At 41.2% G+C, this 20858-nt stretch overlaps 1 protein-coding gene across 2 annotated transcripts in view; it reads left to right on the top strand.

Moving 5' to 3' along the window:
• The window catches only part of ANKDD1B (ankyrin repeat and death domain containing 1B), a 61899-nt gene that overhangs the window by 14092 nt on the left and 26949 nt on the right, over positions 1-20858 (top strand). For both annotated transcript variants that reach the window (XM_082724936.1, XM_082724935.1), the window contains exons 4-7: positions 6798-6896; positions 7013-7117; positions 16297-16395; positions 17095-17193. In XM_082724936.1, the coding sequence (XP_082581062.1) occupies positions 6798-6896; positions 7013-7117; positions 16297-16395; positions 17095-17193 (402 nt within the window). The remainder of the gene's footprint in view (positions 1-6797; positions 6897-7012; positions 7118-16296; positions 16396-17094; positions 17194-20858) is intronic.

The raw sequence follows: 20858 nt of genomic DNA, 5'->3' as shown, positions 1-20858 counted from the left end.
TACCGCCTCTTTGTAGTCAAACCCTCTCCTCTTCATCTTTATATTTTTGCATTTTTGAGAATGCCATATAAATGATGTCATGTAGCATATAAAATATTGACAATTACCTCTTTCACTCAGAAAAACCTCTCCTGGATTCATTCGTATTGTATGTATCAGTAATTCTTCCCTTTTTGTTGCTGAATAGTATTTCTATATATAGATGTGCCACAAATTTATTTAGGTCTTCACCTGTTGAAGGACATTAGAGTTGTTTCCTGTTTTTTACTATTACAAATAAAGCTGCTATGTCCTTCATGAACATGTCTGCTGAAGGCTAAGAAGGAAGCCCCTGGCCCTCCCAAAGGTGAAGCCAAAGCAAAGACTTTGAAGGCCAAGAAAGTGGTGCTGAAAGGCATTCATGGTCAGAAAAAAAAGATGACCTGCACGTCACCTACTTTCTGATGGCCCACGACACTACATCTCCAAAGGCAGCCCAAATAGCCTCAAAAGAGTACCCCCAAGAGAAACAGGCTTGATCACCATGCCATCATCCAGCTCCTCTGCCACCCCAACTACTGATTCAGCCACGAAGAAGACAGAAGAGAGCAACACACTGTGTTCATTGTGAATGTCAAGGACAACCACCACCAGATCAAACAGGCTAGGAAGAGGCTCTATGACATTGATGTGGCCAAAGTCCACACCCTGATCAGGCCTGATGGAGAGAAGAAGGCATATGTTCACTTGGCTCCTGACTATGATGCTTTGGATGTTGCCAACAAAACTGGGGTCGTCTAAACCGAGCCCAGCTGGCTAAACCTAAATATAAGTTTTATTCACAAACAACAACAAAAAACAAATAAAGATGTTATCAACATTTGTGTACCAATTTTATGTAGGTGTAAGTTTTCCTTTCTCTAGTAGAATGTCCTAGCAGCAAGATATCTGGGCGGTAGAGTAAGCTGTATGTAAGAAACTATTTTCTGGGGCAGCTGGGTGGCTCAGTGGAATAAAGCCTCTGCCTTCGGCTTAGGTCATGATCCTCAGACCCAGCCACATGGGGCTCTCTGCTCGGCGGGGGGCCTGCTTCCCTTCCTCTCTCTCTGCTTGCCTCTCTTCCTACTTGTGATCTCTGTCTGTCAAATAAATAAATGAAATCTTAAAAAAAAAAAAAAAGAAGAAAGAAAGAAAAAAAGAAACTATTTTCTTTCCTGGCTGGGTCTTGCATTTTCAGCAGCAGTGTAGCAGAACTATTTTTTCCAGAACCTCATCAGCACTTGTAGCTTTCATTTTTTCATTTTTTCTTAAGATTTCATTTATTCATTTGAGTGGGAGAGAGACAGAGCACAAGCTGGGGAAGAGGCAGAGGGAGGAGAAGAGACTCCCCGCGAAACAGAGAACTCAATGTGGGGCTCGAACTCAGGACCCTAGGATCATGACCTGAGCCAAAGGCAGATGTTTAACCATTTGAGCCACCCAGGTGCACCAGATTTTCATTTTTTCTCCTCCCGGTTTTCTTTTCTAATGGATATGTATTGGTGTTTCATTGCTATTTTAATTTGCATTTCTTTACTGGATAATAATAACAAGCATCTTTCTTGTGTTACTTGCCATTTGTATATTTTCTTTGGAGATGTGTCTATTCAAATCTTCTGAATATTTTTTAATAGGGTTGTTTGTTTTCTTAATGTTCAGTTTTGAGAGTTCTTTACATATTCTGGATACAGGTCCTTAGTTAGATCTGTGATTTGCAAATATTTTCTCACACTCTGTAACATATCTTTTTCACAGAACAAAAGTTTTTAATTTTGATGAAGTCCAACTTAGCAGTATTTTAAAAAATGAACCTGGGTGATGTATTTTACCTAAGAATGACTTGCCTAACTTGTCATGAAGATTTTCTCCTATTTTTCTTGTAAAATGTTTAGAGTTGTATGTTTACATTTAGATCTATTGTCCATTTTGAGTTACTAAGTATAAAGTATGAGGAAGAGATCAAGGTTCATTTTTTCCTTACATAGGGATGACCAGTTTCTTCATCATTTGACACTAGTTTCCCTTCAGTTTTCAACACTTTTGCAGAGCTCTTTGGACCTGCTCCATGGGTGCACTATCCAGGGCCTAGTTTGAGACCTGGGCAGTAGTCTGCCCCCGTAGTTCTGCATGCCAAGCCTTGGTCATGCTCTGTAGGGTCTGGTCTGTGTACAGATCATGGTGAGGCCACATACTTACTTCTCAAGCTTCTACCTCTCCAGCATCCTCACCCCCACATTCTCCAGCTCCAGGGTCCCTTTCCCCCTTTTCCTGCCATTCTGACTAGAAAGTCAAAGGTGTGCTCTCTGAGCTTGCTGTGTTGCTTCCCATAATTAGGTCTGCTTCTGGGACTGAGGAAGGAAAATAACCAGCATGGGTCCCCACTCCACCCCCTCTTCTGGTCCAAGAGGATTTCTCTGTTAGTCTTAGGTGCTTGCCCAGTTAGTGCTGTTGCTACCTCTTCTACCACAGGGTTCCAGCTTTGGGAATGAGGCTTGCCTGGGGCAGGGCCAGAGGAGAATAAAGAAACAGTATTTCTGCTACTTTCCTCTGTCCTGTAGGGCCCCCCTTCTGCTCCTCAGACTAGAAAGAGAGGGCTTCTCTTGGAGCTCTTTCTGTCTGTTCCCAGAGCACACTTCTGTGACTTATACTGCATTGAGTTCAAGGTGCAAGGTATGGAAGGAAAAAAACAGAAACCAAATCAGGAAACAATCTTTGTTTATATTCTGAGTTATTGTTTACTTCCCAATCTACCTGATATCATTTACTTTTCAGAGTCCTCAAATAGCTACTCTATGAATTTTGTCTGGAGATTTTGGTTGCATTTGGTGAGAGACAGTGTACTTACTCCATCCTACCCAAGACTGTAATCCCAAATCTTTAACATACTAAAAAGTGAAAAGAATTGTACAATAAACACTTATGCATCCATTGCCCAGGTTGGTAGCATCTTTTCTCATAAACACCATGTTTCTAATATATTGAATATACTACTGGTTTCTGTCAGACCGTAAGTCAGTTGTTCCTGGAATGATGAAGAGATGTTCTACCAACTTATTCCAAACATACATTTGGAAGCTAGCATCAGTTTGGTTTTTGTTTGTTTGTTTGTTTGTTTGTAATTTGGCCTTGTAAGATTGAAATGCTTTCAGGTGGGAAATATAGTAATTGTACATATATATTTCAGATATTCCTCTGTACTCCACTTTGAAAGTTTCACTAAGTTCAATATTTCTTTTTTTTTTTTTTTTAACTTTTTATTTTTTATAAACATATATTTTTATCCCCAGGGGTACAGGTCTGTGAATCACCAGGTTTACACACTTCACAGCACTCACCAAAGCACATACCCTCCCCAATGTCCATAATCCCACCCCCTTCTCCCAAACCCCCTCCCCCCAGCAACCCTCAGTTTGTTTTGTGAGATTAAGAGTCACTTATGGTTTGTCTCCCTCCCAATCCCATCTTGTTTCATTTATTCTTCTCCTACCCACTTAAGCCTCCATGTTGCATCACCACTTCCTCATATCAGGGAGATCATATGATAGTTGTCTTTCTCCGCTTGACTTATTTCGCTAAGCATGATACGCCCTATGACCCAGCAATTGCACTATTGGGTATTTACCCTAAAGATACAAATGTAGTGATCCAAAGGGGCACATGCACCCGAATGTTTATAGCAGCAATGTCCACAATAGCCAAACTATGGAAAGAACCTAGATGTCCATCCACAGATGAATGGATCAAGAAGATGTGGTATATATACACAATGGAATACTATGCAGCCATCAAAAGAAATGAAATCTTGCCATTTGCGACAACATGGATGGAACTAAGTTCAATATTTCTATAACTTTATTCACAGTGGCATTAGAACATAACTAAGAAAATGCTTTTTATAATTCAAGCAATGCTCTGTTTGGTCAAACTTTCTTTATCTGGGTCATGAGCCTTGAATTTGACTTGGCAGATCTGTCTTCTAACACCTGTTTGTAAAGAACCAACAATTGAACCCCTTCACCATCAATATTTATTCATCCCCTACTGTGGGTAAATCTCCATGCCAGCTACTGAAGATTTAATAGCATTTAAGTTCTTGTTATTCAAAGTGTTGTCCTGAGACTAGAAACACTGGCCTTTCCTGGGAGCTTGACATGCAGAATCCCAGACCCCACCCCAGACCTCCTGAATCAGAATATGTGACTTAACAAGATCCCTAGGTGATCATGTCAGGAAGCACTGGCATGAGATACAGTCCCTACTTTGAGGGGTATACAGTCTATTAAGGGAGCAAGGACAAAGACATTTAACATAATGTATCTCTCAAGGCATTAAAAGCTAACCATGGCCTACGTGCTGAGAGCTCCAGGTTCAAAGTCAGTGGCATCCCTGATTATTGTGAAGACGCACATTGGATAAATGGAGGCTCTTAACAGATGTGAGTCAAGGTCTACACTCTTAGGTGGAGAGCAGGTGGTGCTTAGAGAATAATGACAGCATCAGCTCTCAGCTTCTTATCTCTGGGGAGGTACTCCAGTGCATGCGTTCCTTAGGGGAAGTTAATGACCTCACCTATGACCACACTATTGATAGGGGTAGATCGCCACTGACTGTGGGCTTTTCATACTTTACAGAACATTCTGTACAAGTGCGAGTGTAATCCATGACACATGTTCACAGACTGTCCTAGACATGTCAGTTTCTTGTCACAAGACATAGTTTTATGAACATTTTTGTTAGGGAATTAACATCTGTGAGCAGTGATTCTTAGCCTCTGAGGAATGATGGCTTCAAATATTCCTGTTGTTGGCAGTTTGAATTCCTGACTCTTGGATTTTATGATTAGTGTTTGAAATCTTTAAGTGTTGCCTGCTTTGAAATTAGGAACGACCTCTTAGGAAAAAATAGAGCTCCTATCCAAGTGTGATTTATCTTCTATCAATAATATTTCTGAGAAGGGCTTGCAGAGCATCTGGTTTTACTGCTATTCTTTGGAAAACTCACAGTGCAATGTTCTTCGTGACTGAACAGGTGTCTTGTGATCCCTTGGGGATGTCAATTCATTTGTTTGACAAGGAGACATGATTTTTGGAGTCATCAGTTTGTGTGGAACTTAAAGCCATCTTGTGAGGAAGAGACCACCTAAGGAAATCCAAAACTGGTGACATCACAATCCTGGACTTCAAGCTCTAATACAAAGCTGTACTCATCAAGACAGTACGGTACTTGTACAAAAACAGACGTATAGATCAATGGAACAGAATAGAGAAACCAAAAATGCTACCTCAACTCTATGGTCAACTAATCTTTGGCAAAGCAGGATAGAACATCTAATGGAAAAAAGACAGTCTCTTCCACAAATGGAGCTGAGAAAATTGGACAGCCACATGCTGAAGAATGAAACTGGACCATTTCCTTACACCATAGACAAAAATAGATTCAAAATGGATGGAAGATCTCAATGTGAGAGAGGAATCCATCAAAATCCTAGAGGAGACTACCAGCAGCAACATCTTTGACTTCAGCTGCAGCAACTTCTTGCTAGACACATCTCCAAAGGCAAGGCAAACAAAGGCAAAAATGAGCTATTGGGACTTAATCAAGATAAAAAGCTTTTGCACAGCAAGGAAACAGCTGACAAAACCAAAGGCAGTCAACAGAATGGGAGAAGCTATTTGCAAATGGCATATCAAATAAAGGGCTAGTATCCGAAATCTATGAAGAACTTATCAAACTCAACACCCAAAGAACAAATAATCTAATCAAGAAATGGGCAGAAGACATGAACAGACATTTCTGCAAAGAAGACATCCAAATGGCCAACAGACACATGAAAGAATGTTATAGCTCTAACGACTGCTTGATGTGATCTGATTGTGCCCTAATTTGTTCAGCATTCTTATATTGATGGACATTTACCTTGCTTTCATTTTAAAGGGCTACAGTTAATATTCTTTTTTTTAATAATTTTATTATTATTTTTTTAAATATTTTATTTATTTATTTGATAGTGAGAGATCACAAGTAGGCAGAGAGGCGGGCAGAGAGAGAGGAAGGGAAGCAGGCTACCTGCTGAGCAGAAAGCCCGATGTGGGGCTTGATCCCAGGACCCTGAGATCATGACCTGAACCGAAGGCAGCGGCTTAACCCACTGAGCCACCCAGGAGCCCCTACAGTTAATATTCTTATTTACATAATATTAGGTCCTAAAAACTCATTTTCAAAGAATAGATTCCTAGTAGTGGGATCACTGGTTGAATTGAAAATTTCAATAGATATTGCCAGATTGCTCAAACCATTACAGTTCATTTCCACTAATACCTTAAGAGAGTGCCTTTTTTTTTTTTTGGTCCACTTTTTCAGTTGGTTTAATTGCCTTCTTTTTTTGTTGATTCGCAAGAAGTTTCATGTATTAGAAAAAGTAACCATTTATCTTTATTAAAATACATTTTTAAAAATCTATCATTTGTTTCTTGACTTTACCACCATTCTTTCCTTTTATAACTTGTGGATTAAGACACTGTACCTTACAGTCTAGATTTTCTTCTTACTCTTTTTTGTGTCTAATATAAGATTTAGTTTTATTTTCTTCCCTGTGGAGACTGACTTGTACCTGTACCACTTATTAAATGCATTCCTTTTCCCCATAGAATTGAAATATTACATTTGCTATATATTAAGTTTTTCCCCCTATTGTTAATTTTGACTTGGCCTTTGTTGACTGAGACTGTGTTATGGCTCATTCCAGTGATAGATGCTTTTCTTTTTTCTTCTTGGGGAAGCATGGCTTGACAGTACTTCACCTTGCAGCCTGGTCTGGAAGTCTCGAGATCATGCTCATGCTTATTCGAGCTGGAGCAGACCAAAGGGCCAAGAATGAGGTAGGTATGTAAGCAACACCAGGACATAGTTCACGCTGCCCCAGTGTGGGAGGGGGAAGTTATAAGATCACTATATAATTATGTCCCTTACCTTGGCTCACTTTGGCTCTCTTCAGGATGGAATGAATGCCCTCCACTTTGCAGCTCAGAGCAATAATGTACGCATTGTGGAGTACCTCATTCAAGATCTGCACTTGAAGGACCTGGACCAGCCTGATGAGGTATATTTGCTATAGTAGGACAGGTCCTATGCATACCCCACCAAATTCCTCTTTCTTCCTACTCCTGCTGGAGCTGCCAAAGCAGCCAGCGACCTGGCCCCGTAGCTAGCTCCTCCAACACCCTTAGACAGCAGAACAGATGAGAAGTGTTGGTGGTGGCTCTGGCATCTCATGTGAGAAGGGCAGGAAGCATTGAGGAAGCATCCATATTCTTTTTTCCTTCTCTGTTCCCTAATCCTGGCTCATTGTGGATAGTATCCTCCTCCTTGTTTTGTATTCAGAATGTATGTTTGCATTTTACTCCATTATGTGTGGCCTTTTGGGAGTGTACTTGATCCAAGACTATGCAGTAATGAGTCATGGAATATAATGCAGTGTTAACCATATTTGTGTACATTCTATTTCTTTTATTTTCTTTTTTTAAAGATTTTAAAAAATATATTTATTTGACACAGAGAGAGAGACAGTGAGAGCAGGAACACAAGCAGGGAAAGTGGGAGAGGGTGGAGCTGGATTCCCGCCCAGTAGGGAGCCCGATGCTGGGCTTGATCCCAGGACTCCAGAATCATGACCTGAGCTGAAGGCAGATGCTTAGTGACTGAGCCACCCAGGCATCCCTCTTTTTCTTTTCATAGGGAGATATATACTAATAATAGCCACCACCTACTGAGTATTTATTAGTGTGCTAGGTATAGAGGAAAGCTATTTACATACATTATTTCACTGAGAGGTCTAGGGCCTGGTGTATATGGATGCTTAAATCATTGCTAAATGAGTGAATGATCATGTTAATTCCCATAATCATAATCATATACAGAAAGATTTTGCTTATTTTTAAAGATGATGAAATTGAGGCTCACAGAACCTCAGTACCTAGTCTAGTATCCCAAAACTGGAAAGTGAAAGCTAGGATTTGAATTCAGGTCTAGCTGACCCAAGTCACCGTGCCATCCTGCTGTCCTGTCTCCCTTCTCAGATGACAGTGGGCACACCCTATGTGCCAGGGACTTTTTCCTGGAATATCTTCTTCTAGGTTTTTCTCATAGGGGAGCGTACCCTGTGAGGTTGACATTTTGATTTCAAATGGGACCTCCTTCTCACTGTGCCTAGAACATTATTCTCCATAAAAGTCTCTCCAGAAATTAAGCAGTAATACCTCACTTTACCTCTTGTAAAAAATTTTCACATTCTTTTCTGACCTTAGTCTTTTTTTTTAAAGATTTTATTTATTTATTTGACAGATGGAGATCACAAGCAGGCAGAGAAGCAGGCAGAGAGAGAGGAGGAAGCAGGCTCCCTGCTGAGCAGAGAGCCCGATGTGGGGTTTGATCCCAGGACCCTGGGATCATGACCTGAGCCGAAGGCAGGGACTTTAACTCACTGAGCCACCCACGTGCCTGACTTTAGTCTTTTTAAAGAAGATTTTATTTATTGACAGAAAGAGAGAGAGAGGACAAGCAGGAGTAGCGTGGCAGACAGAAGGAGAAGCGGACTCTTTGCTGAACAGAGAGCCCGATGTGGGGCTCCATCCCAGGACCTGGAGATCATGACCAGAGCTGAAGGCAGATGCTTAAGAGATTGAACCACCCAGGTGCCCCTGACCTTAGTCTTAGCAATAATAGCAATAATAATAATAACAACTCTTTTCTTCAAATGAAGTCTATAAATTTGTTTTACTTCCTCAGAGTATGACTGAGCAACTGTACATTTACAACTTGGAGGAGACAGACTTGGGCTATGGTATGGGCATATATTAGCTATGAGCTTTAAGCAAGTTTTCCAGCTGGTCAAAGCTACAGTGTGTAAGAGGGATGATTGGGGAGGGGGACTTCCATATAATTTTTTATCAGCAATACCTTTATGATTTCATATAGATGATTGATATTTCCTTAATTTTATGTAAAAAGAGCCTCTGCCGTTGAATTTCATTGTAAGCCATTCCACCACCCCTTTCCAGTCAGACACTACCCCTAAGCGGTTCCCATGTAGCAATACTGAAACAGCCACTGTTGGGATGTTTTAATGAGTTAATGACTGTAAAGCACTTAGCAAAGAGCCTGATATGTAGTAAATGCTCACTAAATTCACTAAATGGTAGTTATTATATCCTCAAACTGATAATCATAATCAAATAGCACCCAGTGACACAGGAAGTTAGATCATTCTGGTTTGATTGATGTTAAGTAGGGATGCGAATGAATTCCACTCAGTTCAATTTAGCAGATGTTTGTTGAGGGCATATTATCTAGGAGATACATGACAGTCTTCCCTTTCAGTGGGCTCTGGCTGATTTCACAGGAGCCAGCATGTGTGGGGAGGATCACGGAGGCTGAAGGGACTCAAAACCAAAGCAGAGTTCTGAGAAGTCTCGGCCATGTCTGCAGCTTCTGGCAGCAACCTTCTTGGCTACCATCTCTTTAGCTGGCTCTGGAGTTGTCCTGTTCCCACCCCTCTTCCTCCTCCCCTGTCTGTTGGGAAAAAGGCGGAGGAGCCCTGGCAGCAGACTGTGCAGGCATGTCCAGCTGGGAGATGTTAAAATTAAGATGGATTCAGACGCATATGAGGAATGAGCAAATAATGAGTCCCCTGGCTCATTTAGTGAGAGAAGAATCTCTGAGTCCAATTTTAGTTTTGTAAGAATCCTAGATGGAGCAATGGAATAGACAAAACCTACTCTTTTTCTGAGATCTGTGAGTGGGTCAAGGATGTTGGCAAAACCAGTAGGACCTGGGATCAGGAACTCAGGTGTATTAATTCATCATTAGATTTTTCTGTGTTTGCTTAAAAGTATTGTGGAGCTCACTGAATGCATTTGATAGAAATGACTGCTTTGCCCTCACAGCCGACCCTCTCGCATACTTTCTTATCTGCAGAAAGTGACTGAGAGCCTGCTAACCTTACCAGCATTGGTAAAATTTTCTTTAGCCCAGAGGGGACTTCAAAAGCTAGCAAGGAAATCCTTGCGAGGAGGAGATCTTTATTAATAAAAGGGATTTAACTACGCCTAGGAGAGTGTGGGTGGGGGTGGGAGAGATGGAAGACACTGGAAAATATTTTGAGGTTTCTTTCAGCTCCATGACCTCTCCAGGGGAGAGAGATTAGAGCAGCCAAGAGAAGTGATTAGTAAAGCAGTGTAGATGTTTTGGGTATACATGCAAACTTCCATCTAGTGGTCAAAAATAAGTACTCACAATGTTTAGGGTGGAGCAGGGGCAGAGAAAGGAATGGCCTTAGAGTATATGAATACTTGTTGAATATTTATAGAGTTTGGTGGTACACTGTTAGATTGGTTTCAGCTGTAGACTTAACAGAACTTCCACTGGTTCAAAGGAATCTTTATAGGGACTCTTTAGAGATCGAAATGCAAAGAAGCTTCCCTTTTTGGAGGGTTGGGAATAATGAACATGAGGGGATTTGGGAAAGCACACGTTTTTCTGTGGACCTGAGGCCAGTATTTAAGGGCTTCCGTGTGCAAGGGGAGAACTCACTCCACACTCTGTAGTTCTGTGACTGCATATTTAACACACTGCTCCTTCAGCACATTTTTTAAAAACAGATTTTATTTATTTATTTGAGAGAAAGAGAAAGCCTGAGAGAGAAAACGTAAGCCTGGCAAGTGGAGGTAGGTAGTGGCGGGCAGAGGGAGAGGGAGAAGCAGGATGTGGGACTCAATCCCAGGACCCTGAGATCATGACTTGAGCCAAAGGCAGACACTTAACCGACTGAGCCACTCAGGCACTCCTCCTTCAACACTTTTTAATTCATGGTAACATTCTTTTTTCCCTCTCAAATCTCTAATTATTAAGCAAACTGCTAGTTTTCCTCTTATGCCTGGGTTCTGGTTGTGGGTCCCAGGGTAAGGGGAAATGTTGTGGGGGATAGACCTGCACATAGGGCACTGGGGGGCTTTGTGCTGGGTTCTCCCTGGCCTCTTCTCAGAAGCTCTCCTCTCTCCATCTCTGGGATCATTGTGGGAAAGGATGGTCAGTTTGATCTCTGGGTGGCCACTTAATGGCTGTTTATGAAATTTGTGCTGCATTTGTTGTCAAATTTGATAACTCTGTTAATAAACTGAAAAATAATTTCTAATAAACAATGGCAACCTCTCAGACTTATTCACATGCAAGCAACTTAAATGCATTGAATTAAAACATGTTAGGTTAAATAGACATTGTGTTAATCAAGGAAAAAGGCAACAGGAATTCTGGTCCCTCCTTATTTTCATTAATTAGGAAAGGGAATTGGGATCCTGAACTGGGAAGGCATTGTGGTTTCTTTTTGAAACTGGAGCTCTGATGCCAGGTTCCACTGTCCTGGCTGGAAGGTCTCCCCATCTTGCAGGTGAGAATCAGTCCTGGGGGACTGTGCTGGATAGAGGCCAACTTGAACAGCATTTTAGAAGAGTTTGGTGGTTAAAAAAGGAAATAAGACATGGAAAGAAACTATTTTTTAAAATTATTTTTAGGGGCGCCTGGGTGGCTCAGTGGGTTAAGCCGCTGCCTTTGGCTCAGGTCATGATCTCAGGGTCCTGGGATCGAGTCCCGCATCGGGCTCTCTGCTCAGCAGGGAGCCTGCTTCCTCCTCTCTCTCTCTCTGCCTGCCTCTCTGCCTGCTTGTAACCTCTCTCTGTCAAATAAATAAATAAAAATCTTAAAAAAAATTATTTTTAGAGTTCTTGTTATTTTTCCTAATAATATGTGATAAGATAGGGGAAATATTTATAGCTCATTTTGCTCTCACTTCATCTTTATGTTGCCTTCTGGTATATTTCTAAGGTATAGATTACTTTAAATGCCCTTATTTTGTGTAATTCGGCTATCACATTTTTTTCTTGATGGTAATATTTTTAAAAGGCATTCAAAGTTTAAAGTAATAGCTGTTTTCTTGGTGAGGAATAATATTTCATCTGTGATAACCTTCCATTTCTTAACCACACTGGGCTTTCTTTGGGGGCAGATCCCCTGTTACCTAGTTTAGCCATGCAGAAATTCAGGCCTTTGTAGCAGCTAAGGGTAAGAGTAAGCCATTTTATTTAATTTTTAAAAGATTTTATTTTTTATTTGAGAGAGACAGCGTGCACAAGGGTAGGAGCAGGGGGAGGGTCAGAGGGAGAAGCAGGGCTTGATCCCAGGACCCTGGAATCAAGACCCGAGTGAGCCCAAGGCAGATCTTTAAGCAACTGAAACACCCAGGTGCCCCAAGAGTGAAACCATTTTAAAGTTGAATAGATCCCTGATACTTCTAGTAGTATTTGTCCCCAAACTGCTAACTATGAATTAGACTGCTTTCTGTTATGAGTGATAAAAATCCAGTTTAATCTAGATTAAGCAATAGAGATAATTTACTTATTGCGAACTGAAGAGTTTGAGGGTTTATCTGAATGGTTTCGGGCACAGCTGCATCCAGCTCCTCTCTGTTGTCTCTGTGTTGACATTATTGATAGATATGCTCTCCATGTGATGGGAAAGCTGGCTTCTACCAGTTTCAAGATATTCTTATGGAATATTCTTTTTTTAAAAAGATTTTATTTATTTATTTGAGAGAGAGAGCATGCATGTGTTCATGAGTGGGGGAAGGGCAGAGAGAGAAAGAATCTCAAGCAGACTCCCTGTGGAGTACTGCACCCAACACGGGGCTTGATCTCATGACCTAGAGATCATGACCTGAGTTGAAACCAAGTCAGACCTTAATTGACTGAGCCACCCAGGAGCCCCTCATATGGATATTCTTATAGATTTTGATTCATAAAAAAGAAAATTCCTCTCATCAAATGTTCATGTTCTGAATCTCAGGAACAACTCTGTTTGGCCTGCTTGAATCATCTGCCCAATCCTGAACCAATCACTGTGACCAGCCTGGGTTAAGTGGTTACTTCATGGGGCATTTAAAGCCTGGCAGTTGACAGCACTAACCAGATAAATGGCAGAGTATATGTGTGTATAATTGGGGAAGTTCTCTATAGGAAAATGAAGCTGCTGTTATTAGAAGAAAGGAACAGAGATACAAAAGCAGCAGATGTCTACTCTAGGACACAACCCGCTTGTGTATTGCTTATGGTCTCTGTGGGTAAAGAGCTAACAACACCCCTTTTGCTTCTGCATGAGAATTTAAACTTTGGTTAGCTGTGTCACTGTGTCACTGCAAATGACACAAATGGCCCTATGTCACTGCAAATGAGATAAGTATTGCTTATGATAAAAATGACCCCTACTTAGCAAATACCATTTGGACTTGGAAGAACTACCGATGACCTATGAACCCCAGATGGGGGCTCCATATTGTGGACTTCTCTGAGGATAGTAACTTTTGTAATGAACTGGGCATGTCCTTGAGGGGGCCTGGAAGGTATGCTTGAGGAGTTGTTAAGGGGATATCTGTTCCTGTAGGGCACCAGCCTTCTAAGCCAAGGTGGTTCTAGTACCTGCTCAGTGTGGATTTGTCACCTTGCAACTGAGCTGTCCCGTGGGGCCTCAAAGCCAACAGCTGGACAGCTGTGTGGGATATGGTATGAAGAGGAAGAGCTGACACTGGCAAGCTTTGGTTTATGTCCTACATCTTGAGAGTAGACTGGTATCAGGTGTGGCCTGTGATAATCCTGTGATTCTGAAATGTTTAGTTGAAGCCAAAGAGACCCTCTGGTGGGCATTAAAGTCATTCTGATGATCCTTTGAGGTTGGGGGGCGTGATTTAAGGAAGCCCTGCTAGTGAAAGGCGATAGAAGCTCAATTCCAATTACTTAAAGAAAAAAAAATGGACTTGATTAACTCACTCACACATGTTGTGCACATGTAGCTTCAGATATGTCTGATTCCAGCAGCGCCTATGATGTTAGCAGGGCTCTTGTCTCTTTTTCTGTTTTTCGTCTGTGCTGGCTTCATTCTTAGGCGAGTTCTCCTTGTCAGGTGACAAAGAGGGCCGATGATGGCTTAGTTGATGACTCTAGACTAGATACAGATAGAATGTGCCAGAAAAATATCCCACAGTTGACTCTGAGTGGTCTCACAAGCATGAGACCATCCCTGACCCATAAAGTGTGACTAAGGGATAGATGGTAGAAGAAGTAGGAGCCTTTGATTAACAGTTCTGTAAAAACAGGGCATAGGCTCCCAGTGGGAAAGATGTTGGGCAGGAAATGTCACCACCCTTGCTCTTTTCTCCTGTTCTAGTGCTTTAGTGAATTTAAAAGGCCTTCTTCCTCCATTTCTTATCAGCTCCCTCCCCATCCACAAATACACACTCATGCTGAGTTATATACTCCCATATATCACCAGCACTCAGTTACTGTATTTCATTTTAATTACGTGCTCATGTCTTATCTTCCCTGTTGGACTCTGAGCTTCTTGAGGATGGGGCAGTGTATTTTTCAACTTGGCCACTCTGTTGCTGAGCACAATATCTGGCATATTCATAGATGGTCAATAATTGTGGAATAAATAAGTAAATAACTTATAAGGATATGTGACTAAATGTTTTCATGTAGTATATAATTGTCTCTTACACATCCTTTCTTGTGATTTTTTTTAATATGAACCTTTATCCATTGTCACCATTTGCAGATATTTGTATAAGCCAGACACAACAATTTCTGGTATTTCGTTTCCAAAATGTTGTTCAGAGCTCACGACTAAATTCTGGTTTTCAATTAGGTGTCTAATAACTTGCAGAAAATCAGAAAACTGGGGGTCCAAGTAATCTGTTTTGTTTGTTTGTTTTGTGTGTGGGTGTGTGTATGTGCTTCCTTAGTGAATTCATGAGAATGAGGATGAAAGCCAAGCCTTCTGGGATTTAAGATTGGGGATGTAGACCTCATTGGCAAACATGTTTGGCCCAAGAATAGTGAATTAGGTGAACTTTTTGGTACTACTTTGTTTTCTCCAGCTTCTATAAATGCATGAATATAGAGTTCCATAGGATGGATCCTTATAGACATTTTTTTTGTTGCCATTATTATTTCAGCATTTTCCCTTCCCTTTTTCCCCAGTTAATGGGGAATCATGTGCTCTTCATCTCAAGTTAACAGTCTCTATGATCTTTTCATAATCCTGCATTAGCAGGGGATCAGATAATAAATCTCAGGTTTAGAAATCTTCTTACAAAGACGCTTGCATCTTGTTTCCCACATTTCAAACATCTTGCTAAGCTTTTGGTTAATAACACACCAAACCAATTTGTGAGTGTTTTCTTTAATTGAAAAAAAATATTTCGGCCTCCATCTTCCTGCCCCAACTTCCTTTTCCTTCTTTTAAATATCTGGAATTAAAGGGGCACCTGGTGGCTCAGTCAGTTAAATGCCTGACTCTTGATTTTGGCTCAGGTCATGATGTCAGGGTTGAGACTCAGCACCATGTTGAGCCCTGCCATGAGCCTTGAGTAGGGCTCCATACTCAGCACACAGTCTGCTTGACATTGTCTCTCCCTCTCCCTCCCCCTCAATCCTCCCCCCCTCACGTCTATGTGTGTATGTGTGCATGTATGTGTGTGTGCTTTCTTGCTCAGATAAATAAATAGCATTTTATTTTTAAAGATTTTATTTGTTTATTTGACAAATACAACAAGAGAGGGAACACAAGCAGGGGGGATGGAAGAGGGAGATACAGGCCTCCCACTGAGCAGGGAGCCTGACATGGGGCTCAATCCCAGGACACTGGGATCACTTCCTGCGCTGAAGGCAGACGCTTAACAACTGAGCCACCCAAACATATTTTTGTTTGGTGCTTCGCACATTTTTATCAGTAAGGCAAGGTTAGTGTGTGATGTGCAGGGACCTGAGACAGGTCACCTAATTGCTTCTCTTTGTTAAGAGCTGAACAACAGAACTATTCAATAAACACAGAAAGTTGGTAAAAATCCTACATTTGTATGGGAATCTTGTTGTCTGGCTCTGAATCAGCACTTCCCCAGGTGCTTGGGAGGAACACCTCTGAACAATACTTTTCTGTCTCCTAAAAATTATTCTGTCCTGATGGGAAGTTCCCACAGTTATGGGCAATGACTCAGAACTGAAGCTGGTTGGGACTTATAGGGATTGTAATTGCCTAGGAAGGGCCTGCCTAAATGCTACAACCAGAAGCACCATCTTGGCCTTCTTGTAACCATCAAAATGCCGTCCATTCTGTCAGTTGTCTTGCTTGTTCAATAAATGTGTAATAAACACTTGTAGGTTTGTGATTGATTTTCAGAAAGGAAGAAAACCATTTCTTTGGGCAGCTGAGAGGGGCCACACTGAAATGATAGAAAAACTTATCTTCCTTAATCTACATACTTCAGAAAAGGACAAGGTGAGTGGGACTTTTGTTTCTTTGCTGAGAACAAGAGAAAGGAGAGTGACACCTGGTATATAGCTTTGGAGATGGCATTTTGTTCAGTTTGTTCAATTGCTGCTACAGAATATGGAATATCCAGATTAAATGAACCTACTTTTGCAGTGGGTCAAACAGATTGCTAATTTTCACACCATAAATGTTTGTGACATCAATAGACTACATGGATTTTTCCGCTGTTATTTCCAGTTTCCTCTTCTCTTTTCCTGACGTCTGCTGGAGACTCTGTCACCTCCCTGGGGAGGGAAACTGTAATGGACACCCATATCTTTCTGCATATCTTTGATTATTAAGAGGAATTCATACACACACGTGGGATTGTGGGTCCAAAAGTTCCGCATGCTAAATCTTTAAGTACCTTCACATAGGTCATATGGGATTGCTTCTTCTGTTTCACTTTTTGTTGGCAAATTAACAGCAAGGATAGAACAAGAAGTATGGATGGTTTTTCCCTACTGGTTCAAACAACTGTATCTTTACATTTGAAACCTAAAAAAATTATAAATTTCACTTGACACTGTGGATAATATGACCCACACTCTGGACTGCAGCTTTAATCAAAATGAAACCTCTCAGAAGTCCCATTGCAACCCTGACCGTTGGAAGGCCATGTTCCTCAGTGCCCTGGACTCTACCATGAATTTGTCTCTTTTGCAGGAGGGGAATGCTGCCCTGCATCTTGCAGCAAAGCATGGTCACAGTCCTGTGGTCAGGGTGCTGCTAACCCAATGGCAAGAAACAAATGAGATCAATGAGGTATGTGAAGGTGCTCATTACAGATGAACACAAGACTGGAAAGTGGAAGGCAGGGGAGGAATGACTTTCATGGGAGGAAAACAAAGAGATTAGTGCTATAGAGTGTAAAATATCATGCTGAAAAGTCCCTTCTTTTTTCTTTAAAGTATGCCAGCAAGTCATTTTTTTTTATGTTATGTTAATCACCATACAGTACCTCATTAGTTTTTGATGTAGTGTTCCACGATTCATTGTGTGTAACTCCCAGTGCTCCATGCAATCCATACCCTCCTGAATACCCATCACCACGCTTGTTAATCCATTCATTTATTTACACATTACCTTAAAAATATTTAGTATGTAACTTATGCTAGGTAATGTATTTTTATTCTAGGAGCCTACAGGGTGAGAGGCGCCTGGGTGGCTCAGTGGGTTAAGCCTCCACCTTGGGCTTAGGTCATAGTCTCGGGGTCCTGTGATTGAGCCCCACATTGGGCTCTCTGCTTGGCAAGGAGCCTGCTTCCCCCTCTCTCTCTGCCTGTCTCTCTGCCTACTTGTGATCTCTCTCTCTCTCTCTGTCAAATAAATAAATAAAATATTTAAAAATTTTTAAAAAGAAGAAGAAGAAGGCTCCAAGGCGAGAAGGGCATGCAAAAAGGTCAGAGCTGAGAGGGTCAAGGTAGAGATAAAGAAGGGCTGTGCTCCCCATGGGGAGGGCTTGGCTTTGACTTATAGACAGTAGAGACTTTGCCAGGTTCTAAGCAGCAAAGAGAGATGGGCTTCGTTTTGTGTATAGGCCTGTGAATGTCACAATGGTCTAGATGGGGCTTGGTGCCTGGAGAGCCTGGAGGTGGGGACACGCAGTCAGGGGATGCTGCAAATTGCTGAATCAAGAGCTATGGAGAAAACTTGCCTCCAGTGCACTCACAAGGAGCAAATAAGATGAAGTGATAGAGGGAGACAGAGGCCACAGCTTTGTGACTCGAGTTAGAGAGAGGGAAGCCTTTTTGATGCCCAGTTCGCCAGTTTAGACACCTGGGAAGGTGGAGTGCCCTCCTCTGAGCAGGTGCAGAGCAGGTGAGTGAGATCAGTAATAAGGATTTTGGAGGAGATTACTCTGAGGCATTGGGAGGGTGCAGGAATTTTCAGGTGGAGAGCAGTGGGGAGATGGAAACTCTCTGGGGTTCTGTGGAAGGCAGGGGGATGGGAACTGAGTGCAGTCTTGGGTGGAGAAGGCAGTCTTGGCTGTGAAGGCAGATTTGTGAGTCATATGCTTTAGATGGTCACTTTTGACCTTTGGGTCAGTGACTTCTACACTGGCTCTTGGGAATCTTAAATGAATGGAGTCCTCTTGGACTTCACAGTTTAATGTTCTGATAACTTCTAAACTTGGCACTTCTCTGAGCTATGCTGTAAGAAGTAATATAGTCTTTTAACTTAAGGCACCAGTGATTGTAAAGTGTATTATTATTTTATGTAACACTAAGAAAAAAATAATGGTGCCACTTAAACCATGACACAAACAAGCTTTTTTGTCCCAGAGTAGTTTGTACTTATTGAAAGAGTTTTTTAGACTTTTATATTAGATTTTATTATATACATAAAAAGGAACAAATAAGCAAGATAAGTTGGTTCCTAAACTTCACACTGAGCTTGATTGTTCTAAATCACTTTCTTACTCAGAGTCTCGATGTCTTTGTTTTTCTGAACAAAGTAATATCCCCTTTGCCTTCAGAAGTACTTGTGATGCAGTATTTCTTTAAGGGGTTCCCTGCTATGACTTCTGAGGTTTTATTCCAAGTCAACACCCATTCTGATATAATGCATGCTGTAAGCAGTGACAACAATATCACATCTACTACCTGATTGAGATTGTGAGATGCATCCTGATCTCAGATACGTTAAACCAAGGTGGTACTTAGAGTTGGTGGCTTATGACCATGAAAGTACCAACTGCAGGCAAAATAATGAAAATGGAAGGGTATGAAAATGAGCCTCCATGATGCCTGGCCAAGTCAGTGTTCCTTTTGGACCAGAAAAGCCTACCAGGCTAGTCCCTTGCATCCCTTGACTTACCCAGCGATGAAAACCAGGGCTCTGACTGTGTGAGTCAGGTCCTGGCTCCATCAGTCTTCTAGAAAGGTAATCATGGGCTTAGTCCTTAGCCCCTCTTAGACTCAGTTTTGTCAAATAGCCTTCTAAGGCCATAGTGAGGTTTAAATAGGAAGGCAGTGCCACACACATGGCACTGGGAATAGTGCCTAGCACATGTTTATAAGGATACAACAGTGGTATCTGTTGTCATCATTGGTGTGGTATGGATGCAGTATATGAATTTGTACCAGTGGTATATATTCCTATTATCCTCATTTTATTCTCTTCAAGTTCCTGGGGAAGTTAAGCCAAGATTTCACTTGAGGATCATGGACAAAAATAGAGCCTTCCTTTGTTTACTTCTGTGTGTCTTTTCTGACAGTCTAGCATACTGATGATCAGGCTTAATTGGTTTAAATTACTTAAAGAAAATCCCAGGAATTTGGTCTTCCTGAATAAAAGTTATGAATGATGGTGAGACACTTAAAAAAAAAAATCACCTGGGTAAATCTTAGGTGTGACTGGCCTTCACAAATCAATGTAGAGATCAAGTCCTATAGTCACAGGATTTTCTAAAAAAGATTTTATTTATGTATTTGACACAGAAAGAGAAGGGGAGGCACAAGCAGGGGAATGGCGGACAGAGGGAGAAGCAGACTCCCCGCTGAGCAGGGAGTCTGACACAGGGCTTGATCCTAGGACCCTGGGATCATGACCCAAGCTGAAGGCAAAAACTTAACCATCTGAGCCACCCAGACACCCCCTGTAGTCACAGGATTTAATTGAAAGTCTTAGTCATGTCTGTCCTCTTCTGTTTTAATACTTTACCACTGGAATGTGTGCACTTGAATTTCTTCCACCTTTTAGCTATTTTTGAATTAGGGCACATTGGAGAGAGCTCATAAAGCCCAACAAACTGTAATTGCAGATTATGATAAATTTCATCTGCACAGAATAAGGACTGGTGCTAATATTAGCCTTTTGGATAAGGCCCAGAGTATTCATACAATCTTGGGCTGCCTTTGTTTCCTGTTGTAAACTGTTGCCAGACCAGTTGGAGTGACTCTAGAGTTGTCTCTAAACAGTCTTGGTAGCAAACTCCTATCCATAAGGAAAGTTTAGGTGTGTATCTTTCATACATACATTTATAATTAAATTAATACATTACAAAGCATAAGCCAGAAACATACATTTAAAAATTTTAATATAAAGATAAACATAAATAGTAGTTCTTGTATTTTCTCCACACTGAAATGATTATTTTAGAGATATTATATATATTTTCCTTCCATTTTCTTTGTGTTCCTATACATATATATTTTTATTGGCTGCCCAGAGTTCATTTGACTCCTCAGTTCTTGGACATTTACTTTAATTTCATTTTCCTTTTCTTAAAAGTAATGTTGTTGCAAACCTCTTTGTATAAAAACTATAGTCTGAATTCCTCACTATTTCCTTTGGGTATATTCTTAGAAGTAGGACTGTTGGGTCAAAGGTAGGAATGTTTATTAGACTCCTGATGCATTAAAGATGTGAATTCTTTGCTTTACATTTTTTTGCTAATGCCTTTCCCACTGAGGTTTGCCATTTGG

This window comes from Mustela nivalis, assembly GCF_964662115.1.
Source record: "Mustela nivalis genome assembly, chromosome: 3".
Lineage (NCBI taxonomy): Eukaryota > Metazoa > Chordata > Mammalia > Carnivora > Mustelidae > Mustela > Mustela nivalis.
This window is presented reverse-complemented; position numbering and strand designations above follow the sequence as displayed.